The 27221-nt window shown below is 41.2% G+C and overlaps 1 protein-coding gene across 1 annotated transcript in view; it reads left to right on the top strand.

Annotated features, from left to right (window-relative positions):
- The window catches only part of LOC122810608 (tastin-like), a 1451617-nt gene that overhangs the window by 1081603 nt on the left and 342793 nt on the right, over positions 1-27221 (top strand). Inside the window, exon 12 of the mRNA XM_044082184.1 lies at positions 3757-3864. Coding sequence (XP_043938119.1) covers positions 3757-3864 — 108 coding nt within the window. The remainder of the gene's footprint in view (positions 1-3756; positions 3865-27221) is intronic.

Raw genomic sequence — 27221 nt, 5'->3', positions numbered from 1 at the left:
CCATTTCCAGTAGTTCTGGATTTATTATTGGCTGGGCCTAGCTTACAAACGAGATCTGAGGTAATACCGCCTAGCATTGTGGGATATAAGGGGAGCCTCGAGCCGGTGAAACCAACTCTCGAGCTTTTAGAGTGGCCGAGTCGGAGCCGAGGTCGGCTCCGAACCCATCCAGCAAGAAAGAAGGCAAGAAGAAGACAACTAACATGGAACGTTATGGTAAGAACATAACTTCTATTTATAAGCTTTTAGGATAAGGTAAAAAAGATCCGTCTTTAGACAGGGAAAAAATGTTCTCGTAAGTATGACCAAAGTTAGGGTCATACTTCATAAGCACCCCTTTAATAGGGTCTAAGAAATAGGAATCTGGTAACCATTTGAAATGTCTGGACCTGCTAGACTGAGTCCTGAAACAGCGACTGAATGGCAGAAAAAACTGACATGCATATATTGTCTGAGGTCTGAGATGGCCATTTCCTGGAATATTCCCTTTTGTCTGAGGTATGGCTATCTACACACACACACACACACACACACACACACACACACTTACTTTAGGGCTGTGGGGATGTTCAGAGAAGAAGGGCAATATTTGAGATTCACTCTTCTCCTGCAGGTTTGGTCTGTTTGTTCTGCTTGTCGGCACTCTGCATTTAGAGTACAAACATTTCGATAAGGAGTCTTGGAAACATCTTCATGAAAAGGCAGTCTGCACAGATTTAAGATACAGATGACTATGATCAGATCTCTACTCATAGCCAGATTATTATGTGCTTGAGACATGTATGTCGAGGCATTCACCTCTAGAGCAAAGATCAAGGAGTAAATCTTGGCATCCATGTTAAAAACACATGATAAAGAGCTGTGATCAGAGACCCATCACAATTCTTTAATATACATGGAGCTTTATCTGTTCCATGTGCTACCTATTACAGGAAAAAGTGTTTTACTGGCTTTGAAAGCATGTAAAGCAGTTAGTGAGCACAGCACTGTCAAACAAGACAGCAGTGCACCTCTTGGCTTTATTTGGTTAAAAGATCTGGTGGGACAAAGGATCAAAATTAGAAGCAGTTTTTAAATGTTGCTCTCATTCACTTAAGAAGGTTTTGTATCAATATGCATTTTCTGAACAATAAGAAGTATGAACTTGTATACTGGCATTTTTGACTTGACTGTAATCCTGGTTTACCAAAAGATCAAAACAAAATCACAAGGGAGAGAGAAAAATGGGAGAAACTCTGGGACAGTTGAGAAGCATGGACAGCAGACAAAAACTGAACAGTTTTATTGTCTCGTGCTGTTTTACCAGCTGGTATTGTGTTCGTCCCCAGAGTGAAACCGGATTCTAACAGCACTTAAGGGGATATAACAAATGTACCATCCCTTCCTTAGAGCTGTTAAGATTGGCTCTTGTGCCAGAGAAGTGCTTAACAGGTTTATACATCTCCCTGATGCTGGAGCATAATCATGGTGTTCCATGCACTACAGATTATTTGAACTTGTTGAACATAATGACTTGTATGTAACAGTTAAACCAGCCATGGTCACAGTAAGATTTATTTAGTATAATATTGCTAAGGTCATCAGTTATTCCTGCACTAAGGTGATGCATGATGTAGAACAGTATCACTTAGGTGAAGAACAAAATGGCATGAGAATATTCCACAACGTGGCAGCCAGAAGAGGTGACAGAACACTAGCTTTCTGAAGTTATGCAGAGGTTTTATTTGCAGGCCTTTAATCCATATTCTCAGATTCTGTGTCTCTGTGCTCCTTTTCTGATTCTTGTAAAAGCTGCCATTTTTTCATCACCTAAAAGTTCTCTGCCTGGATCTCTCATTCATTTCAGATGACCTCCCTGCATTCCTTATTAGGAGACATTTCTGAAAGAATAGGGTTTCTAGCAAGTTAGTGATAATTGATATGCTGTATGTATTTTAGCGTAATTTTTACCTTGGACAGAAGCACACTGGTTGTCGTCAGGTGCCATTCTGGCACAAAGGCTGGACTCCTTACTGGTGTCTTTCTCATTTGTCTGAACAAAAGTCTTCCGCTCATTTAACCATGAAATTCTCATCATATAAAGACCATGCAGTTTAGCTCTGGTGTTGAGTGGTTCTCAAGTTGTCTTTATTAAGGATAATTACAGGTCATTATAGCTTCTGCCCTTTGATAATTACCTTCCATTCAATCTGGTGTTCTTCAGGTCAGAAAACATACAATTCTGAAATGGAACACAGCAAAAGTTTTGCTTTTTTGCAACCTCAGCAAGTTCCCTCTGACTGGAATGTAGTGAATTCTTCTGGGGTAAGAATCAACTCATTTAAGGCATTCATGTAGCAAGAATCAAATTATTTAAGGCATTCAAGTAGCTGGGCATCTGATTAGATATTTCTTACTATGGAGTTCCACTTCAGTCAGATTAAAGCTGTCATTGTTCTCTTTTTAGTAATTCTTTAACTTCATTATTGATGTCCACTCTTTCATAGGTATTTTGTTGGGCCAGTTTTAATATTGTCTACTTGAAGCAGTCAGTATGTCCTCTCAAAATTTGTGTTCTGTATATTTTTCAAGTAGAACCTGAAGGTCTGTTTTTTAGCTCCTAAAAATCATATCCTTGTTTTCCCCTATCAGAATCCATCTAGTTCTCAGTTAGGAAATGCTCAAACCTATAACCTTCTGTTCAAACTACTAAAAATAGACAACTTTCCTCTACTGGTGTTCAAGCAGGCTTAGGTGCAGATGCATCTACACCACTTCTTCTCTGTGCTTACAGTCTAATTGGGAATACTACTCTGTAGGCCTCTCATCAACAACCTATCTGTTTGACGCTTGTTTAAAAAATAAACAAAAAAAATGGATGCCTTTTTAAGTGATCTCGCATAGTTCCATAAGCTTCTCTTTGTTTTTACCTGAAAGAGACATCTAGTTTTAGATATTTTAATCTTTCCTTATTTACATATTTGTTTCCCTGGGTAGTGCACTGATAATGACCAGCAATGACCATTTGCAGGCACATTCCAGGAATATATCGAACAGTATTAATAGTTTTACAAAATACCAACTCTCAACTTTGAGTACTACTTATTTTGAGCCGTTTGTAGTTATTTGTTTTATGTCTTGTGTATGCAATGAGGTGATGTTTTGACTGCACAGCTCCTCTCTGCGGATACAGAAATGGCAAATTATACACAGATGCTAAGGAGATCTGGCTTTTACAGATTAGGCCAGAATATGTCAATTTGAATAACTAAGTGAAATACCAATTTTAATTATTTTCTGTGATCATGCATTTTATTTAAATAAAATAGATTGGCTATGTCTAATTTTAACTGCAAAAAGCACAACTGGTAACAATTTACATTTAAATACTACAGCACTGATGTGTTTAACAATGTTGGCATCAGGCTTAGCAACATTATTAAACTTTTACAGAAAAACATGATACAGCCAGAGAGAGGCAGGTCACTTGTAGAAGGATATGAGATGATAGAATACTTACAAATTTTTGACAGATTATTTCTGTGTAACCATGTAGATATTCACAGGATTTGTACAACTAGAGACCTGCGATGTAAGACTAAGATGAGGGGTAAAACAAGCAGTTAAAAAAAGAATAAAATGATGGCTGCTTGATTTCTGGACTGATAAACTTAACTAAAAGCAGGATTTTGAGAAGTACAATTAAAAATAAATGCCTGCAGAAGTGTGTGTCTGTTTATATTACTACAGCTTTCTTAAGATGATCTTTGCTTTTAGACCCAACCTGTATCCCGGTTACAAGTGAAGCGGGCAGATTGCTTATCTCCAGAATCCCTGACCAAAAAGGAAAAACTTCGTGAAGAGGACAGCAACATCTCTCCAGTGGTAAGTAGTATGCATTTCTTTTGAAGAAGGATAACAGTACGGTTTCCAGTGTGTGTCATTACACTATCTGGCAAACCCTTAGTCTGACATCTTGCTGTTGTGGTCACTCATCATGGTTGACAGCTTGCTGTTATGAGAAATACAAAAGCACAAAACACAAACCAGGAAGCACAAAAGTTGAAGAAGTGAATCCAAATAGACCACAATGCAGGTATTCCAAACACAGGTTTATTAAATCCAAAACGATTAAGCGCTTTTGTCAGCAAGTCTGACTTTATCAGAGTAATAACCATAAAAAACACAAACCTTATATACTCTCCCCAGCATAGGTGACATAACATGACATCCTCAAAATCTATAATACATCACATCCTAAATGGATTAAAACATGAAAAAGGCTATAAAATATTTTTTATGAAAAATTAAGTACTATAAAATATGCACATATCAATGCCTAGATTAAATGTTAAATCACAAAATATGACAAAAAAATGACCCCATGTCTAAACTACATGTAAAAGCTTTGAGCTTCAACAAGGGCATAATACTAATACGGTCATTAAGACCTGGGTATGAGCCAGCATTAAGTTTAATTTGCCATTTTAGCTCCAAGAACTCTAAGTAATCATCCACTGGCCCACCCCGAGGCCCTAAATCAGCGTGGTCGATGGCAAAAAAAACTAAAATAATATTTGGAGGTTACCAATGTCTTTGTTTATGAGTTCCATGATGATATGTTCCATGGCCTTGCAGACCAAACTCATCAGGCTAATAGGACGATAGTTCCCGGGATCAGTGGTGGCTCCCCCTTTGTGGAGTGGGATAACTGTTGCTGTGCGCCATTCAGTGGGCACAAAGCCTGATGTGAGGCTATGATTGAACATGGTTCTTAGGTGGGGAGCCAGTTCGTTATGAAGTTCGTGTATATTGACAAAGTACTGGGTCACATCAGAGGCTTGGGAGGTCATTGTTAAGAAACTGAGAACTGTTGTAAAGCTTGGCATTGAATACCATAAGTTCAGGTTATGCTATAAGAGAATAACTATGTAAAGATAACCATGTCAGCAGCCAGGATGCATTATAAACTGAATGTTTTACTGTGTATATTAAGAAATGGATAGATTGGCCCAAACTCTGGACTGATGTGTGTGCTTTTTTTTTTTATTCCTGGGGAAATGCTATTCAGAAGTGAAGACACATATAAGGGAACAGTTTTAGTGGCACACCAGGCTGTGATTTGGTTGATGTCTATTGTCATGCAAAGTTGACTAAATAGCTGAATCTAGTAAAGCTGGAAATGTGAGACTGTAGCCAAATGAAGGAGGGGAGATGGGAGGAGTAACTTGGCCAGGAATTGAAACTTGCAAAACTGCTCCTTGTGAAAAGTCTTTTTTATCTCAGTAATTTGTTGACACTTTTGCAAGTTTCTTTCAGAGAATGTGTAGTACATCAATAGGAACAACATTTGTAAAACTCAGCACATACCAGTCAATGACACATGAGCTGCAGACTCTCAAACTTGGCATTTTTTTCAGGTGGTCCATTCTAAGTGAATGGAAGTCTAGTCTGACAACAACTGGTAGGGCTATTTGTTCTCACAGTCTGTGCATTGAAACAGATTTAGCTTTCCAAAGGAATCACAATGTCTGCTTCCATGAGGGCAGACAAGAGTAAAAAAAAATATAATTAAGAAAGAGCACTTATTTTCCTGCAGGCAGCTTTAGGAAGTGCGGTAAACCATGGCAAGATAAAAAATATGTTTATTCATTGTTTGCCCGTAGTGGTCCTTTAAGACAAGTTCCAAGCAAAAACAATGTTTTGTCTTGCTTTAACTCCATTTATCACCTGTCTAGTCAATAGGTTCATAGGTGTTTATTAGGCTAATAACCACAAGAGCCTTATTAAGCCTAGCCATGCATCCCAAATCTCTGACAAGTTCTGATACCCTTGACAAGTGTAAGCATGGGCCTGGGAGATGAACCATTTACAGGTTACCTGTTTGCATCAGACATAGGTGCCAAACCAGGGATGAATTTCTGGTTTCCTCTCCAGTTATCCAGGTTGCACTTGAATTGGATTAGGGAGGAACTGTGCTTCACATGGATGGGGAGCCTGTTCTATAGATGGGGTAGTCTCTGGGATACATACCTAGCTTTCCAGCAGGTCCTATTTATATCACAGGAAAGGTTTAAGTCTTTAGAACAGGTAATTCTGGTACTATTTGTTTTGTGGATATGTAGGAGGTCCATCAGAGTGGGGTCTGACAATGTCCAAAGTTGAAGTTTAAATCCCTACAACCTAGAACAGTCCCAAACAATATGACTCCAGGCTTCAGCAGCTCTTACTCCAGAGCCCCAACATTCCTCACTGCAGTGTGGAAACATGATGTAGCTTCACAGGGGTGTAGAAGTAGTTATGCAAACATCCATTTTTAAGTAGTGTACTTGCTGAGATGGCAGACCCTTTTCTAGAATGTCAAGAAGCCTTTAACCACAGTATGCCTTTTCTATCAATTTGATTAATGCTAGAGTATGCAATTATTTGTTTTTTGTTTTTTTATGGTGCTACTTTGTAATCCTTACTTAATGCAGCTAGTATTGGTTAGAATGTGCCTTCCTCCAGGTAGATTTTCTTTTTTGCTCACTGCACTAATCTCTTGTAATCAATCTGTATAACATATCTAAATTAAACTGTTCCTTAGCTAATCTCCATTCTGTCCACTCTACCCCTTTCCTCAATTGATGACAGAACTGCATGTTCATAGGATCGTAGGAGATTACTAGGCTATCAACCCAGAGGTCATTTTAAGACTAGCCATTTCAACCCAATGTAATACCATAGATGTACTAGTCAGTACCAAAGACTGCATTTAGTGATGACTGCCCATGTCCAGGAGGGTTGTGGGCACTATCCCTGGTAAGAATTTACAGTGATCCATGCACTTGTCCAGGTTCCTCTTGAACAGTGTCATAGAGGTGCTCTGTTTCACATGAATTGGTAGCCTGTTCCAAAGATGTGGCAGTCGTTGGGAGATTAATCTGTCCCTCCAGCATGTCCTATTTAAGAAGCAGGCCATATTTAAGCCCCTGGAACGGGTAGCTCTAGACCCATTTGAATTACTGATATCCATAGGTTCATAGGTTCATACTAGGCTATCTGCCCTAGGGCATTTATAAGCCTAGCCAGAGTTGTGTGGCTTTCACCACCCCTTAGGTTGAAGAATACTATACCCATTAGTTTGCCGTGCCTCTGTCCAGCAGTGATACAGAGATGATCCCCGGGGTAAACCTACGATCTCCCATCCACTGGTCAAGATTCCTCTTGAACAGAGCCAGCGAGGTGCTCTGTCTCACATGGACCGGGATTCTGTTCCACAGCATAGGGAGTCTCTGGGTGATGAATCTGTCCCTCCAGCACGTCCTATTTATATCCGTGTTGAGGTTTAAGTCTCTTGTTCTTGTGGCTCTGGTGGATTTGGATTTTTTGAGGTGGAGCATGTCCATTAATTCCGGGTTGGATATGGCCTTGTATGTCAGGCACAGGTCACCTCTGAGCAGACGGTATGCGACTGAATAGAGCTGGAGTTTCTTCAGTCGGGTAGCATATGGCATATTTTTGAGCCCCTTTATCCTTTTGTTGAGGAACTTTTGGGGTCTTTCCAGTTGCTGCAGGTGTCAGGTAAGATATATTCCGAATGGGGCATTGTACTCAATCATTGGTCTGATAAGTGAAGAGTACAGGGGAACAATGACCTCCCTTGATCTGGATGTGAATCCCTTCATAATCAGGTGGGCAATGTAGAAGGTCCTCCTAACCACTTTGGCAATGTGAGTGTCAAAAGAAAGGTTACTGTCAACTTGGGTCCTCAGGTCCCTGATAACCTCTTCTGTGCTTAATGGATTGCCACCTATGTGGTAACTTGGGGTTACCTTGTTTTTACCAAAGGGTATGACTATACATTTTTTGGCATTTAGCTTAAGGCCATGGCTCTGGCACCAGTTATCCGTTTCTATGAGACCTCTCTGAAGGATATTTGTGTCTGATGGATTTTCAACTATGGCGCCCAGTTTGCAGTCATCTGCAAACTTTGTCAGCCACAATCCTCCTATGTTTGCCTGCACTTCTGAAAAGTAGATGCCGAACAAGAGGGGCCCAGGACTGAGCCCTGTGGGACACCGCTTGTGACCGGCTTGGAGTCTGACATGGCACCAGCAACTCTAACCCTGTGGGTTCTGTCCTTGAGCCAGTTTGCAACCCATCTTATGACATATGGGTTTACATTTAAGCTGGTGAGCTTTTCTATGATACCCGAGTGGGGTATTGTGTCGAAAGCTTTTGCAAGGTCAAGGTAGGCTGTATGAACTGCCTTACCCTCATCAATGGCCTTGGTGACTGTTTCAAAAAGTCGACCAAGTTCAAGAGGCATGATCTGCCCTTGACAAAGCCGAATTGGGTAGGATCCAGTGTCTGTAGGTCTCCTATGTCTTTATTTATGAGTTCCATTATGATCCCCTCCATAGCTTTACAGACCAGGCTTGTTTGTTAAGCTTATGGGGCGGTAATTACCAGGGTCTGTAGAAGCACCGCCTTTGTGGAGTGGGACCACAGTTGCCGTACGCCACTCTGTGGGTACGTATCCTGTGGTAAGGCTAAGATTAAACAGCAGCCTTATGTGTGGGTTTAGTTCCTCATTGAGTTCATGTAGCACACAGCTGGGGACACCATCCGGTCCCATTGATGCTGTGTTTTTAGCTTTAGAGAGAGCAGCTCTCACCTGGGCATTTGAGATGATTGGAAGGCTACACTCTGCTGGGGTAGATATTTCTCCTTTTGGGGGGGAGGGAGGGGAGAAATTTTCACTGAACCTGTCTGCCAGTATGTTTGCAATGTCTGTGGGTTCAGTGATTTTTGTATCATTTTGGATTAATTCTGAGCATATCTGGGAGTTTCCACCCAGATTTCTAACATAGCTAAAGAAGGCCTTATGATTGTCTTTTGAGTCCTTGGCGATTTTTCTCTCCAAGTTGGCCTTGGATGATTTTATGAGTGATCGTAGTTTGTACTAGTATTGATCAGAGATGTCTTCCCTTTTAGGGATTTTGCTCTATCTTGTAGTAGCTTTCTCCTCTTGTAAAGTTTGTTTATGGCTGGGGTCCACCAGATCGGGCGCTTGCCTTTGGTGGAAAGGGTCTTGATTTTATTTGGGATTGCTTGATCCATGCAATCCTGGAGGTGCTCGTAGAAAGCATTTGTAAGGGATTCAGCAGCGTAGGTTGTGGTTTCCAATGTCTCAGGGGCCTTGAAGGATACCACACCAGTCTTAAGAAGTGTGAAGTTGGCTTTTGAGAAGTTCTTCACTGTGGTTTTTTTTGTGGGGGGGGGGGGCGGGATGTGGATCTCCAGTGAGATTAGTTTATGGTCTGATCTCACCAATGAGGGATATACTTCCGGTGTGGAGCATTTTGTCCCCATGTTTGTGATGATCAGGTCTAGTATATTTTCACCTCTTGTGGGAATGGTGACAAATTGTTCCATAGCATTTGAGTTTATGAACTCCAGGAACCTTTGGGCTAGGGTATTGGGGCTTGAGTAATGTTCCCAGTCTATGTTTGGGTAGTTGAAGTCACCCAATATGATGGTGTTTGGAGAGACATTTATACTCTCCAGTGTCTTCAGGAAGGCTGTGTGGGGTTCCTGAGTTTGAGAGGGTGGCCTGTAACATGCTACAAACTGTAGAGCAGTTTTGCCTATGGTTAATAGCACCTGAATGGTCTCTGATGCTTCGTGAGTTGCCACCAGCCTGGAGGTGTGGGCATCCTTGATGAATATGGATACACCCCTCCTTTGTGGTACGGTCCGGGTTTTGGGGCCAGAACGCATGATATGAGGTAAAACCTGATAGTGCCGGGGTGCTCTCAGGAGCCTTGAACCAGGTTTCAGTCACAGCACAGACATCGATGTTCTCCATACTGAGGAGGGCTTCAAGGGCGTGCATCTTGAGATTTAGACTTCTGGCATTGAGCAGCATTACCCTTAGTTTTTTTCCATTATTGTTTTCTAGGGCGGTGGGTTTAGAATTTGAGCCTTGTCTAAAAAAGGCACTATGGGGGTGGCAAGAGCCTTTGCCAATATCTGGAAACCCAGGGGTGACAGGTGCAAGCCGTCCCTTGCGAAGCAACGTGGCTTGTCAAGCATGTCATTCCAAGCAGACAGACATTGGATCCCCTTAGAATGACACCAGAAATTAAGCCAATTATTAAAACTGATCATTTTGTCTCTGTATTGTGGCATCATTCTTGGTGAAGGTAGGATACTGGTCAGGGTCATACCAGCCTGGGCTGCATAATCTGAGAGCTCCTTTATGTCTCTTTTCATGTAGGTATGTCTCAGGTCATTCACACCGGCATGGACAATGACTGAGTCATACTTGTACTTGCTGTGGAGTGACCTGAGTGCTTGTGTTATGTGGCGGATTCTAGCGCCCGACAGGCAGCTTACTGTGACCCTCTCCTTGTTCAGTCTGGTGAGTGGGACGTCAGTGTGTCTGACTATGGAGTCACCTATGACAAGTGTGTCTGGCATTGTGTTTGGCCTTAAGGGCTGTGACTGATTTGCACACTGACTTTGTGATCTATGTGTTGCTTGTGTTATGTCATGAGGTGGCAGTTGTTTGGGTGTCTGCTTTGGAGGCCTCTGCTGTTTTGGTAGATTTTTGATCAGTGCCTCCAGTATGTCTTTGTGTGTTTATGTGTTTGATTTGTAGTTGTGATAGTTCTATGTGAGACTGGGTTTATGGTGTGTGTGGTTAACTTCTCCTCCTGTCTGGTTTTGCCAGTCCTGAGTTGAGAGAGCTCAGCCTCCAGTTTGGCTATATAGTTGCATCTCTCGCATGTATTTGTGTTTTGTGGGAGGAGGAGAGGGTTGTCTGTGTACATGAGGCAATTGTAACATTGCCTCAATATTCCCAGATTCACCAGCTGAGCAGGAGAGGACGCTAGCAACTGACCCTTTGACATGCTAGAAGAAATGAAAAAGTTTGCTGTGTAACTGAGTCAGAAAGGACCTATAGGGAAGTGGGTACTCAAGGGGGTTTTAAGCTAGTGAAGTACTTTGTATAATATAGAAGTGCTTTACCTGACTAAAAACTGCTTTATGAACAAGTGCTGAGCTTTACAGATAGAGAATAGACTGTTTAGATTACAAGTAGAGCATTTCTAAGGGAAAAAATGAAGAGCAGACTTTACGGAGCCAGAAATAGTTTAACCGGCGCTGCCCGATGGTGCTCTAGTGGCAACTCCGCGCTAAATGCAGAAAAGGCAATAAGCCAAACAATTAAATTAAACAGCAAACAAACACTTTTCGACTTGAATTAGACTAATTTCGACTAAAATGTACTTTTAAGTGCAGATAATAAAAAATGCAGTAAATAACTATGAAAACAGTTAAAGCTTGCTCTAGGTAAGCAGTAGAAGGTAAAACAAATATAAAAAACAGCAGGATACTTAATCAGGAAAGCAGTCGCTTTTTTTCAGTTCTCTGTAGCCAGGAAGACTCAACAGGACCACGTGGAGCTGTGTCTGAGCAATATGGTTCATTAGGTGTGGGACTTGGGTTGCTCTGTAGGCCAGGCATACGTCTCCCCTAAGAAGTCTGTAAATTATAGAGTATAGTGATGGGGACTTTAGTCAGTCTGTGTAAGGCACATGCTGGAGGCCCTTGACCTTTTGTTAGAAACCACTGAGGTCTCCCTAATTACTGCAGGTGCTTAGTACGGCACATACTGAAAGGGTCATTATAGTAAATCACTGGCCGGATAAGTGCCGAGTATGGGGGGTGGTTATAACTTTTGCTGTCGAGATGATGCCTTTACTAATCAAGTGAGCTACATGGAAAGCTTTCCTTACAACGGTAGACATGTGGTGTTCAAAGTTAAGGTGTAGCGGTCAACCTGTGATCCCAGGTCCCTTTCCATTTTATGGGTACTTGAGGTATTGTTGTTCATCTGATAGTGTGAAGGGACATTGTTTGTGCCGAAGGGAATGATGATGCATTTCTTTGCATTCCGTTTAAGACTGTGACTAATACACCAGTCACTGGTCTGTTTGAGACCCTCCTGAAGTCTACTGACATCATTTGGGGATTCAATGATTGCACCTAGTTTGCAGTCCTCTGGAAACATGGTCAGCCACAACACATTAGTTTTGACCTGAACTTCTGAGAAGTATATACCAAATAGCAGGGGGCCCAGCACTGATCCCTGTGGCACCCTGCTGGTAACAGGTCTGTTGGTTGATGTGGAGTCACCCACTTTGATAGTGTGTTTCCAGTTTGTGAGCCAGTTGGCAACCCATCTTACAATGAAGGGGCTTACATTCAGTTTGCCAAGTTTATTGGTAACAGCTTTTGCCAAGTAGAGCTATGCTGTGTGCGCAGATTTGCCCTCATCAGTGTCCCTGGTTACACTTTCAAAGAAATCCACCAGATGTGACAGGCAGAATCTGCAGTCGTGAAGTTGAATTGGGTATGATCCAGGGTTTGGAGGCCACCTATGTCTTTATTTGAGGTCCATAATAATACGTTCCATGGCTTTACAGATGAGGCTTTTCAGGCTTGTGGGTCTGTAATTCCTTGGATCTGTTGCTAGGCCATCTTTGTGGAGGGGACTAACTGTAGCTGTTCTCCATTCCACAGGAGCAAAGCCTGTGGTTAGTCTATAATTGAAAAGGGTACTTAATGGTGATGCTAGTTCATGTTTTAGCCTTTTAAAACAGCCTGGGATGTCATCTGGCCCCATAGAGGCCGTGTACTTTCCCTTAGACAGGGCTTTGAGGACCTGTTCTCAGATATGTAAGGGGGGGGGGTTGGAGGAGGGTTTGTTGCAAGTTAGGAGGGATAAAGGAGTGAAATCTTCACCAAACCTTTACGCTGGCAGGTTTGTTAACTCTGTGGGGTTAGTGCGTGTGATACCATTGACCACCAGTTCTGCACATGCTTGGGTCCTACCCTTTAGGTTGCATACGTAGCTGTAAAAGGCTTTATGGTTATCATTGGCAGTACTTCCTAGTTTTCTCTCAAAGGAGCTCTTGATAGATATGACAAGTTGTCTTATTTGCTGTTAAGGCTGAGGGGAGTGCTTTTTCATTATTGGGTCCTTGTCTTTGTATTCTTAGACAGCAACTTTTTCATTTATTGTAGAGTTTGTTGATGCTGGAAGTCTACCATGGCAGCTTGATTTTACTTGGGGCTCTGGTTTTGATTCTATCTGGTACAGCCAAATTTATACACTACCACATTCAGCTTGGGGTGGGGCTTGGAATGCCTTTATACCTTCGCCTAGGAGGGTATAGTTGTCGTTGGTGAAATTTTTTAGTCTGATTTCATTCACCCTTTGTGAGTTTTGGTGTTGGTGTCAGTTCGAAGGTGACTGATTTGTGGTCAGTTTTAACTAATGAGGGTCAAACAGTTGTAGCAGTGCACCTGTTTGACATGTTGGTGAGGACCAGATCTAGAATGTTTGTTCCTCTTGTCGGGGTATGGACTATTTGCTTCAGGGCACTTGAATTCACAAAGTCAAGGAATTTTTGTGCTAGTGAGTTTGGGCTAGCGTAGGTTTCCCAGTTGGTGGGATAATTGAAATCCCTCATAACCAGTGTATTCGGTGAAATTTGGATGGTCTTCAATTTGGTTAAGTAGGCTTGGTGAGTGTTGTGACCTATGGAGGGAGATCTATAACTGATTAGGGCTTGAATGGAGTTCTTACCCACCATAACCTGTACATGGAGTAACTCCATGGAGTTTCTAGATGGGAAGTGAATTTATCTTTAATATAGATTGAAACACTGCCTCCTTCGGTTTTCACACTTTCATTTTGCAGTCTAAAGGTGTGGAAGGCATTGTAACCTTGCAGAGCTGAGGTACTCTCTAAGGCCTTAAACCAGGTTTCTGTAACTGCACAGACATCTACATTTTTTAGTGATAGAAATGCTTCCAGGGAGTGCAGTTTTTGGTTTAAGCTCCTAGCATTTAGCAAGCATGACCCTTACTTTGTTCTGATTGGTTAATTTCACGTTGGTAATGTTGTTTTCGAGACCTTGCTTAAAAAAGGTACTATGGGGAGGCAAGAGCCTTTGCCAACAGCCAAATGCCTGGGGGGGGAGCTGCCAGGTGCAAACCATCTCTGGCAAAGCAGCAAGGTTTGTCTACCATGGTTTCTCAGGCAGATAGGAACTGGATCCCCTTAGAATGACACCAAAAACTAAGCCAATTATTGAAATCCAATATTTTTTTGTTTATATTGTAGCATCATTCTAGGTGAGGGTAGTATGCTGCTTAATACTAAGGACATTACCTGCCTTTGGAACACATACTCTGAGAGCTCGACCATGTCTCTTCATATAATCCAGTGAGGTACATCTCAGGTCATTCACACCAACATGAACTATAACAGATGCCTAATGGTACTTGTTGCTGAGAGACCTGAGTGCTTGCATGATTTGGTGAATGCTGGCACCGGACAGGCATCTGACTGTGACTTTCTCCTTGTCCGACCTTGTACTCCTTTCTCTCCATATAGATTCCACCTTGCTCCCTCTTTCCCTTGGTGTATTCAACCTTATAGGCAATATGAGAGCTTTCCAAGGTTGCAAAGGGAGCCTTTTAACAAATCCTTTAAGTTCAAAAACATTGGTTTCAGAATATCAAGGTATCGCACACATTTATCACTCTGTACCAAAGGCCTGTACTATCATTTCTTCGCTGCTTCTCCAGTCAGTTCATTACAATATTCTTCCATCTGTTTGTACTTTGAGTGTTCATTGTAAGAAGTATTTTAAGTATTATGTCCAGGAAATATTTATGGAGGTCAGTAGATGCCCCCCCAACCCCCCCCCCACACACACACACTCCTTGGATCTAACCATTTTACCCTATGCTGTTCTACATTTTTACCCTTCCTGTATAAAGTCAAGTTTCTGATGACGTTAAGATACTTCTGAGGACTATTCTCCGGGACCTTCTGAAATGCATAGAGCCATTGTGGTAGAAAGGAAGATACCACCGATCATTTTTTATCCAGCTCCAAGAAAAGTTATATTCTTGAAAACAAATATGGAGCTCAGGTAATGAAAATTTATCAGATTTAAATTTTCTAGCCTTGAAGAGAAGAGGATAAACCAAATATTTAACCTTTTTCCTGTAACCGAGGACTCAAATTAGCCTTAATTCCAAATACAGATGGCTGTTCTTTGTCTTTTCTGCATTTACCTTATATGCTGATTAAGTACTAAACTTAACAGTTCAAACAATAGTGGCAAATCCTCATCTGGGTTTGCCAAATATACCAATATGTCATCTGTATAGGCAGCAATTTATGTTCATTCCCATTATTATATGACCTGTTACAGTGCAGGAGTGAACTGCTTGTAGAAAAGGTTCTAAGTATAACGCAAAATGTACTAGGAAGACAACAGCCCTTGTCTTGTGCCTATGGATCTCAAACTTTTGCAAAACACCTACTGGTATTTTAATTCTTACACTCGACTCACTGTATATAGAATATATAAGATATAAATCTTGAGTTGAACTCTGAGTGCATTTTAAATATGCCCATTCTGTTTTGTGAAATGCCTTCTCAACATTTAAACTAAATGATGTTACTATTTTATCATGTCTGTTGATATGCTGTGTAACTAATGCTGTCCTGATTTATATTATCAAATGTTTGCCCACCTGGGATGAAACTTGTTTGATCATGAAAGGTTAAAGTAGGTATAAGGGTAGACCTGATGTTATTTTCATTCATTCCTCAACAAACAGTTCTCTGATCAGACCTTTGACCCGACTTGGCATATTTTCTCTAGATTCTTGGATTCAACTTTCAAGCTTCCTCCTTTACCCACAATGCCCTGAACTACTGCATTACCTCAGATCTCCTTTGCCATTTTAACGATTTGGGCAGGACTGTGTTTTCTCGAGCTCAGCTCAGGGGTACTTGATTCAACTTTTGTGAGTAAAAAATAGAATTAATATTTTCTCTTTTCCTGTATAACTTGTATTTAGCCCTTCCTCTCTTTACTAGTGTGAACTTTTTTATCCTTTTGTCTCTACCCATTATCAGGGTATTCATTTTGCCTTTCTTAGTATAACCTCCTCTGTCTTTTATTTTACTCTCTAAGGTAATTTGCTTACCATTGTTAAAGTCCTTTTCAAATTCTCTTCTCTCTCTCAAAAAAAAGTGTGGCTGAAAAGCCTATTGGTTTTTAAAAAGTGCACTTCCTGTGGTATAAGATACCCAATACTGATGCTCACAAGGAGTGCGTTTATTGCTTAGGCCCCACTTATCTAGAATCTCCCCGTCAGATGTGTGCTGGGTTCAGTTCCAGGACCATTAGTGACAGGTGCAATAAATTAGTACTTAAGAGTCTTCTGCCTACATCAGCATTGTCATCTTCAACTTCTGCTTCAGGGGCTCAAACCCCTCAAAAAGTCAGTCTATGGAGCCCAGTGAGCACTGGAATCGCTCTCCCAGGACTGCTCTGCCACTGGAGCAGCCAATGAAACTTCTGAAGCACTTGGATCCAACACCTTCAGATCTGACTCCTTAGTCACAAAGTCTCCTTGACTCCAGAGTCCTCTCTTCTCTCTGGAGCCAGTTTCTCCAAGACTGAGATCTATTTTTCTACAGAAGACTCCAAGAAAACCATCTTGCCCTCCCTCCACTTCTTTGATCGGGTCCTCCTGAAATCTTTTTGAAGTAGATGTGGACAGGATGATGAGGAAATTTCTCGGAGCCCAGATCCAGATGGGGGTGTTACCTACTCTGTCTCCCATCTGTGAGCCTTCAACCTTCACATCCCATCATCTCTCCTCCCATCTGACCTATGTGTTTGGAGTCCTCTGATCCAAGAGTCCTAAGGGTATCAGATCCTAAGATACCTTTCTACTGACACCTGACTGTCTCCATGACCCATTGTGTGCCAACCCCATTGAGCAAGATGAGTCTCTGAGCCATTGCTTCAGCATCAGATTGGGGGGGGGGGGGTGACTTCAACTCCAAGGCTTTCGAAGCCATCACTTCCCCTCTCAGACTCTGCACTGGACAGCTTAGGCCTGGCTCCTCCCTTGGACCAGAGATTTGGGAGGGGTTGAGGCTCGACTGAACTGAGATTTTTAGCTCTGGTGAGGTTGACTTCAGCCTTTTAGCCATAGCTTTGGCTATTTCGACTCACTTCAGATCCTATCCCCGTTCTCCCCTTCGGATCCCATCTCTGAGCCTTTGTCCTCCTACTCCATAGGGACAGCCAAGCCCGTAAGAGCTTCTAGGCAGTTCCAGGTCAGGAAATCCCCATTTCTTCCGATACCGCTCCAGAGCATCCCACTGTAGAGGTTCCCAGCAGAACTTTTGCTAAAGGAGGCACTTAGATTCCCCTCAGGAATTTTTGACTGAAGACACCGATTTTAATGAAGGGGAGGATCCCCAAAGTCAGCACTGGAAGATGTCTCCTGTGGAGGCATTCTAGAGATCTTGTGCCAAAAGGTGGGTTGGTCCTCTGAAACACCTTCCCAGAAGGAATCCATGTTTCTAAAAGCCTTTATGTCTGTCCCGTATATATCTTGGGTTATCCCCTGGCAGATGAGCTTATAGACCTTGTTTCCTGCCAGGCTTGGAAGGAGACAGATATCATAGAACCTATTCCCTAGCATCCAGAAAAAATCCTTGGTGCATCAAATTGTATTTTATTTTATTTTACATTTGTTAACCAGGAAAGTCCGACTGGACATAGGTCCCTTTTCAGCAGATGCCCGGGGAGAAAAGCTCCGAAAGATACATTACATAAGTAAAATTAAACACACAGGAAGAAATTATACACACAATAAAATAAGAAAAAATTTAAAAAAATGATAAAGGCAACAAAAAAAATTCAGTGCAATAGAAGCAAAAACAAACACACACATAATATTAGGATGAAGACATGCATTGGTAATTGTTACTGACCACAGATAGCGTTTGTTGACTTTATGATAAATAGGTCCTTCGACCTATACAATAAATGTCTACAGTGGTGGCATACTTGCAGGTATGATCTGAATAGCAGTTTTACCAGGGAGTTGGAATAACTTGACAATACTCTCATTTTAATCATTGATTGTCTTACTCTGGGGAGTAACAGGAGCATAACTAGTTGTTAGAATAGTGGGTTTTCAGGAGCTTTTTAAATTGTATAGTAGAGTTATTAGAAGTTATGTGGCTAGGTAGTATATTCCAGACTCTTGCAATAATGCAACCAGAGAGAGACTTATCAGCATCATTCTTATATTTGTTGACTTTTATGAAGTTCTGATTAGTAGATCTTAAGGGTCTAGCAGTAGTATAGGGTTGAATTAGAACCTAGAGTGCAGGGGTTTTGTCAGGAAGATAGTATAACTTGTGTGCTACTAACAATTGACTGAGTAGCAGAAGTTGAGGGAGCTAAAGTCAGTTAAACTGCTTTAGGGATAGACAGTGATGTGTTCTGTATGAGGCTTCAGTAGCAAACTTGGCAATCTTGTTGTAGCAAGATTCCATTTTGTTTAAATCAGCCTGGTGGAGGTTAGTCAGGACTGGGGAGGCATAGAGGAGGATGGACAAGAGATGAGTCCTTGCTGTTGTGGCTTTGGTATGTCTAGTGATAAAATGTTTGTTCCTGTACAGGAGGCCAAGCTTTTTGTTTACTTTCTTGATGGTTTGAGCTATGTGGATGTCAAATCTCAGGTTGTTGTCAATTTCTACACCTAGCAGCTTGTGTGTGAAGTTTGACTGATCTGGATATTAGCTTTGGAAGTAATGCAAACATTTTTATCTGTAGGGTGGGACCTACCAGGGCTGAATAGAATAAGTTTTGTGTTTTTGGGATTGAGAATGAGTTTGGTGTTAGTATACCATGTTTCAGCTAAGGTAAAGTTATTTTGGGTTAGGGTATGCAGCTCTTTTATTGTGGGAGTGGCACATAGGGTGGTGTCATCAGCATGTTGTACTACTGAGGCAGTGAGTGTGGAGGAAAAGAACTGGTTGGTAAAAAGAGAGAAAAGCAATGTGCCAAGGTTGGATCCTTCAGGGACACCTAAGGATACTGGTAACAGAGGGGACAATTGGTTTTGCCATAGGACAGCCTGTTGACTATCTGATAGGTAGCTGCTGAACCATGAGATAGAGGAGGGGCTGATGTTTAGGGTGGATAGTGTTTTGAGAAGCATATCGTGGTTAACCATGCCAAAAGCTTTGGATAGGTCTAAGAATATGGAAGATATGAAAAGACCCTTGTTTCTGTAGTGGTTCATTGTATTAGTGAAAGACCGTCGTGCAGTGGTGGTGTATGGGATGGTCTAAATCCATGCTGTGCTGTAGATAGCAGGTGGTGATTTTGGAGGTACTGCATTAGTTGGGTATGAACAACTAAATATTTTGGATAAGGGTGATAGAATATCTATTGGTCAGTAATTAGTGAATTCTAAGGAGTTACCTCTTTTGTGTAGTGGTATATTATGTGATGTTTTCCATAAGGTGGGTTCCATGAATTCAGATAGAGACCTGTTGATGAGTACAGCAACAGGATAGGCTATGGCTTTAGCTGCTATCTGAAGGAAATCTGCTGGTAGGTTATCAGCAGCTAGAGTGGTTGGTTTGAGTTTGTGCAGGAGTTTAGAAATAACCCTGGTGGATAACAGGGTGCAGGGAGACATTGGAGGAATTGTCTTGTATGTTGGAGTGGGTTCTGGTAGATGTTGTTGTGAGGCTACTAGCATTATTTTGGATATTTCTAAGGTTTGAACAGTTTCAGTAAAGTACTTATTGAATTGTGTGGGAATGTTGTCATGGTTGTTTGCTATCACAGGGGTTGGAGTTGTGGATTTTCCTGGCTGAACTATAGTATTTATTGTGCCCCATAATATTTGAAGATTGTGAGCATATTGGTCTTGAATGCTTTTATAGTAGTTGGTTTTGTTACGGAGTTCTAAGTACTTTTGCCTCAAAGTACTGGTTTTGTTTTTGTGGAATTGTATCTAGGCCTCATCTCTTTCTTTCACTGTAATTTGTTTCTTTAGTTAGCCATTAGGCATATTTATTTTTTATTCTAATGGTTCTGCAGGGTGCATGATAGTTTAAGATTTGTAAGAAGGTTGAGTTAAAGTACTGCACAGCATCATCAAGAGACAGTTAGTTTAGGAGAGTCCAATTACAAGATTTTAGTGCAGTGATGAATTTATAAGGCATAAAGGTCTTTTTATTTCTTACTACTCTGAAGATAGTCTGGCTGATGTGTTGGGATCTATTTCTAATTAGGTAGGTTGGTTGATGGTCACTTAAACTATCAGGTAGACAACCAGATTTGTATGCGAGAGTGGGGTTAGAGCTAAGTATCCAATTAAGAATGAACTTGCAGTGGGATGCTTTGTTGATTCGAGTGGGGGATGAGATTAGTTGGGTAAACACATGTAGGTTAATATAGGTTGAGGGATTGTGACTGGAGAAGTTAAACCAGCCAATATTAAAATCACCTAATAGTATTGTTTCTTGTGGGAGAGAGTTTGAAATCCAGTCTAGTAGGTTTTCCATTATAGTAATGTTATTACCTGGTGGGATATAACAGTCTACAATATTTATATGTTTGTAGGGTTTAGTTTTAATTTAGCAAGGATTAGTTCTACATTATTGACTTCAGGGGGATTACCATCCTGTAGTTCAATGTTGAGATGGTTTTGGAATAATATTGCTACCCCACCTCCCTTTTTCCCCACACTATCTCTACATAAAGTATTATAACCAGGAGCTGTGATCTCATTATTGTGGTGTTCTGGCTTTAGCCATGTTTCAGTTAGCAAAATGATCTCTGGTTTATATAGGGCTAATAGGGCATGAAGGTCATGAATTTTATTTAATATACTTCTTATATTTAGGTTTAGGAAGAGGAGAGAGGTGGCTGGTCTGTGGTATAGATGATCTAAGTTTGGGTTGGTTGCTGTAGTGGGCCCTGGATTAGGGTGAATATCACCACTGCATGAAAGTGTTTTAAGTAGGTGTAGGTAGAGTTTAGTAAGCTTGTAAATTATTTTAGCATGTCTTAGAGGAATGGGAGTTTTGTTTAGCAAAATGCTGATTGTGTAGGAAAGAGATGGTATGGGAGGGGATTAGGTTTACTGGATTGCCTATTGCTTCTGTTTGCCATGGGGATGGGATGCTGTCATTAAGTTGAGTATGGTAGGTGCTGAGCAATGAAAGAATGAATAGAGAAGAAATTGTGAAGGGATAGATTAATATGTTTAGTAAGTGTGTATTTACTTTATAGAACATTGTTTGTGGGTTCAGAAAGAGTAGGGTGTGTAATGTTATGTTTATTTAATAGTATGATATGAGTGTTGTACTGAGAGGGTGTGGTAGAGTGTGACCCTGTAGGGGGGAAACAAGGTGCAATGTGATAGTATAACTGGATTGTAGGAGGAGCTGTGCAATGATTGGGGTGTGGTCCCTGTAGATGCCAAGGTTGTTGCAGCAGCCACCAAGAATGATCCAGCTGAGCACAGCTCCACTTCCCATCCCCCTAGTAGAGAATCTAGGGCATTGGACAGATATGCAAAGCACGTTTATGCTTCAGTGACCTTTGTTTTGCGGTCACTTGTTTATTGGCACACAGTGTCTGTCCCTGGGTCTATGTCGGCAGAAGTAGAGAAGGCTTAATCCTCACAACTGGCCACCCTACAATCTATATCGAATGTGTCCATGAGGCTAATCTCTTATGCAGCTGAAGGTTTCTCATGGGCTGCAGGTTCAGGTATAGTCAGCAGGAGACATCCCTGGATGTGATCATGTGATTTTTGCAGAGCCCTTTAAATTTTCATTCATCAGTGCTTCCTTTGATGGATCTTCCCTGTTTTGGCCCACTGTTAAAGATGTACTTTCCCACAGTAAGCAAGATTGGAAAGACCTTGTATGCCTTGGGAATGCATTTTTCTACTCTGCAGAGACCGTTTTCCAGGAATCAACATGGTGGTAAGAAGATGTGGTTCCAGAAGTCTCAAGGGCCTTTTCAAGACTTGTGTGGAGAATTGTCTCACAGAGGTGTAAATAACAGAAGACGCCATCCACGAGGCAGAGGGTGTCCACAAATTCAAGATTTCTGAGACGACGACTCAGTTGGATGCTTTTGCATTCCTGAAAGGTTGCTCAACTGTTCTTCTCCTCTGGAGGCAGTCAGGGGCTGCTTGTCTTTGCACCTAGATGCCTGGACAGCCATCAGAAGAGATTCTTGGGTGTAAAAGATCATATCCAAAAGGTATTTCATTCCCTGTTTACAAATTCCTTCACAAAAGAGAGAACATCTTCCTGACGTTTCAGCCAGTCACCAGGAGTTAGCAGCTCTAGAAGTTCAAAAGCTGCTAGACAAGAGTCATCCAAGAGGTCCCACCAGACAAAGAGGATCCAGAATTTACTCGTGGTTCTTTTTAGTGCCAAAGAAAACAGGGGACCTTAGACCTATTTTGGATTTCAGTTATCTAAATCTGTTTGTAAAGAACGCCAACTTCAGATGATCACTATTCAATCCATTCTATCCCTTCTGCAGAAGGATGTGCTCCATTGATCTTAAAGATTCGTACTTTCACATCAAGATGAATAGGTGTCTCGAAAATGCTTGAGCTTTTGGTTGGGAGAGAGTCATTACCAGTTCAGAGCCCTGCCCTTTGGTCTCACCACAGCCCCCAGGGTGTCCACTAAATGTATGACAGTGGCAGCAGCTTATCTCAGACTGCACAGATTCAGTGTCTCCTTATATAGATGACTGGCTTTTCACTGCTGCAACTAGGCATTTCCTAGAAAAAAAGCAAGGGATTACTCACTCCAATTGTGTCATATCCTGGGGATCATAATCAATCTTCCCAAGTCCCATCTTCAGCCAGTTCAAGTCTTGGAGCTTTTAGGGGCTTGCCTAGACACAATCAATCTGTTCACTCTTTTACCACAAAGCAGAATTCATACCTTGAGGTTGCATGGCAGACAAATTCTATCACATCCCTCTCCTCCAGCAAAATTGGTTCAAGCTTTATTTTAGGGTCGATGGCTGCAGATGTGACCTTAATAACTTCACATGCAAATTCTCCAGTGTACTCCAGCAGTACAATGGTCTATTCTCAGACAACATTTGAAACAGCCTATAAAGCTATTACAAGTCTGCAGAAACATCCTACTCTGGTGTATTCAGTCATACGAAGATTGTCAGGGATGTCTCTATCCTTCCTCCCCCAAAGGCCACATTGACCATGGGCACCTCTTAATCGGGGTGTTGGTATTTCCTGGGATGGACTGTTCAAGGCACGTGGTTCCCAGAAGAGACAAATAGTATATAAACATCTTAGAGATGAGAGTGGTCCTCTTAGCATTGCAGGCCTTTTAGAACTCTCTTCATCTAGGGAAAATTGCTATCCAAACATAAAATATGTCAGTGGTAGGGTACATCAATAAACAAGAGGGAACCAGATCTTGTCCCCTTTGCTGGGAAGCAGTGAGAGTCTGGCTGTGGGCAATTTTTCCAACTGCTGTCTTGTAGCAACGCACATACCGGGGAAATCCAACCTTCTAGATAAAAAGCTCAGCAGAATATCCTAATGCCTCACGTGTGGTATCTCAACCATGCAGTGGCAGAAATGATCTTTCAACAATGGGTGCACATTGCTGTGATCTGTTTGCCTCTACTCTCAACAAGTGCACTAGGTTCTTCACCCTAACCCCCCCCCCCCTCAGGGGAAGTCACCGAGAGATGCTGTAGCCCACCAGTCATCTGTATGCTTATCCTCCCCTACCTCTAATCCCCAAATTTCTTCAGAAAGCACTGTAGTTGAAAAGCAAGGTAATCCTCATTGTCCCTTTTTGGTCTTGGTAAGTTTGGTTCCCCTTCCTATGGTCTTGCCTACTATGTCCCCCTTGGACACTGGACCCCACTCCAAATCCACTATCGCATCAATCAGGGATGACTCAACCAGCTATTTCAGGTCTGAGACTGACCTTATAGTTTCTCCAATTCCAATGATGGCTAGACAGCCCATGTTTTCCAGTGCTGCTTGCCGAATCTTATTTTCATCCCAGAAATCTTCTATGAGGAAAATTTATAAAAGTAAATGGAAGAGATTTTCCTTTTGGGCCCAGCAGAGAAATGGATCTCTTCACTACCACAGTTCCTGCTGTTTTTTTTTTTTTTTTTTTTTTGTTCAAAATGTTTTATTTTATAAATAAATGACAATTGTGTAAACATTTTAAAACAAGGCCTCTTGGTAAATAAAACGAAACAAACAAAAAAAAACTATTTACAATATGTACAAAAGCCTGAAATTATGAAATTATACATTAGTGATAATATAAGAAGTTGCATAAGTATGAGAAATTTCAGAAAGAGTTTGAGTCCATTTGAAGTATCTCGGTATGTGACAAAACCTTTCTCCAAGGGTTGTTGGTGAAGTTCTTCAGGTAAATTCTGATGTCTTTGGTCTTGGTTTCTTTAACTGCCATTTCTTTCTCAGGAGACAGAAAATCTTCTATGGTTCGGGTGATGTTAGAGTTCCATTTTTTGGTTATACACTTTGTGCCTACTGCTAGTGTTGACCATAGTAGATATGAATTGCCTTTCAAAGTACAACCTTTATTTACATTAAAAGAGATTTATTCAGTGAAAATAAGGCTTTAAAGAAATCATCTACGTCTTTCCAGTAATTTTGTAATTTAGAACATTCATAAAAAATATGTAGCCAATCTGCTTTGGAGACCTCCAAACATCTCCAACAAATGTTTATAGAATTTCTGAATTTAACTCTTTTATTTACTTCATTTGCTGATGACATTGTATAAAAGATCATAAAACATTAGATATTCAATATCTCTTAAAAGAACACAATTTATTACCCCAAAACTGTTTACTCTTACAAAGCATTCTAACCTACTCACAAGACCTCTGTAGGGTACTTCAAGAACTCATCTTATCAAAGTAGACCTATGTTAATAGCCTATCTATATGAAATTTTATATAATAGCTTTAATATTGATAACATTACATCTAAAGTATATAATATCTTAGTAAATTACAAGTCCTGTGTGAATAAAAAATACTGGAATTACATCACTAAAGGTCAGTCTCCTAACTTTTCCCAGGAAGAAAAATCTAAAATTTTGTCCTCTGTTAAATTCACATCTTGGACCTAATACTGGAGTATTTTTACTTGGAAATTCCTTCATAGAGCTTTCTTAACTCCTGTTAATGGTCAGTTCCTGCTGTTTTAGATTTTGTTGCTTCAATTCTTTTAAGGTGGTGCTAGTTTCAACACAATCAGTCCAGCTAGCAGCCATCTATAACTACAACATAGGAGATGATGCTTCTCCTCTAGCTCCATCCAAGTTATGTAAAGCATTCCTTAAAAGTACTTTTCTGCTTAGACCTCCTATAAAGGATCCCACTCCACTGTGTGATCTTACTATTGTGTTGCAGAGTATGGTCCAATCTCCCTTTGAGCTTCTGGCCAAGAAAGATCTCTGATTTCTTTCTTGGAAGACAATCTTATTTGATGTTGTCAGTCTTCATTTATCCTTGACATATGGGATTTTGTTCCGACTCTCAGAACCACCTCGGCCATTATAACAGCTCGCACGAACCAAAAACCTTCGAGCCAAGTCTTACACAGAATGTCCCTCTAGATTACCTCGGATCTTATTTGCCGCTCTTCTCGTAAGGCCGCATCAGCCGAACTCTCTTTGAGCTTAGTGTAATTTCATTATTTTCTTCTATCAATATTTGAAATTTTTTCTCCTACCCAGTTGACTTTACTTATCTCACCTTTGCCAACTCTTGTCACCCCAATGTTCTTCACTACCATTGTTGGCAGTTTTTCCTGTTAAACATTAGCTGCTTCTTTATTGAGCGAGTGTACTGTCATTTTCTCCCTTTTACCTTGTGGTATCTGTCCTACCACTGCTGGTAGTGCTATCCCTTTTGCTCCTACCTCTGGTAGTTCTGGTCTACCATTGTTGGTAGCCCTTCTCTCCTTATCTTTTTCTGTATGTGTGGATATTTAGTGCAAATGTCTTCTACCACTGACTCCCTTGTATTAATCAACATGGCAGATAAGAGTAGAGGTACAACTGGCTTTAAACAATGTTCTGGTTGTGGCAAAAAATGCCCAAATCTGATAGGCATTCATCTTGCATTTACTGCTTTGGCCCAGCACATTTACAACAAGAATGTGACATCTGTCGAGTGTTTAGTCACCAGGCCTTTGTAGAGAGGGAAAATAAGCTTATTTTAAAAGGTCTGATTAAAATATCTTTTGATGAGGCTTTGTCCAGTCAGCATAGGACTTCAAATTTTCCTTGATCTTCCTCTTCCTCCAAGACTGAACATGCTAAGAGAAGTCTCTCAGTGCAGGCATCCCCGGCACATAAGAGATTTAAATCTTTGGCTCCCACACCTACTGCAGAACCACAGATGACTACCAAAAAATCGATGGAATCATTCTCTTTGGTTCTGATTGTATTGTAGTATCAAGCTTTGCACATCAAGTTTTGGTGCGATCCACCTCGGCACTGTCTAGTCATGTCCTCTCCTTCCTCGGTGCCAGTTAAAGTACCAACAGTATTTTTGGAATTGGAACACCATTGGAACCATGATTCCTTTCAGCTCCCAGAACTAAGTAATGTTAAGTTGTCTATCTCGCCTTCATTCTTGCTGGATGGGTTCAGAGCCGATCCTCTGCTCCAACTCTGCCTTCTACTAAAGCTCGAGAGCTATTTACTGGCCCGAGGCCTCCCCATATCGCACAATGCTTGGCGCTAGATACCCAGATCTTGGTTGCCGCTTCAGCTACGAGGTTGCGTTTTTACTGGCTCGGGTCGTATTAATCCTTTTTTTTCTATTTTCAGCTAATATTTAACTATTTTTTCTTAGAGATAGATTGTCTTACCTTGTAGTATAGTCATACTCTGTATCCCCTCCCAAACATCTGAAGTTATGGTGAGTACATAACTAAAAGTTTGTCCCACTTAGGAAACTTGTTTTCTGTTAGTTCCCCCCCCCCCTTGTTTCTTCTCTATTAGTGCCCCCACCCCTTGTTGTACCTATAGGAGTAGTGTTTAGCCTTCTAGTTTTTTGTATATTTTTATTGAGGTTGTTGTTATTATTATTAAGTGTGGGTGATAGTTTTTTTCTGCTTATTATTGTTAGCTTATCTAGTGCGGGCATGTGAGTATGTCTGTGTGCCTTGTTTTAAGCACTAGTGTAAGTTTTCTCTCTTTGGTATCCTTGGGCCAGTATGTCCAAGGATACCAAAGTTTCAGGCTTCAAGAAGTGTGA

Source organism: Protopterus annectens, chromosome 9.part0 (genome assembly GCF_019279795.1).
Source record: "Protopterus annectens isolate FY-2018-M chromosome 9.part0, PAN1.0, whole genome shotgun sequence".
In the NCBI taxonomy this organism is placed as follows: Eukaryota; Metazoa; Chordata; order Ceratodontiformes; family Protopteridae; genus Protopterus; species Protopterus annectens.
Note: the sequence above shows the minus strand (reverse complement) of the source record. Positions and strands in the feature narration are given on the sequence as shown.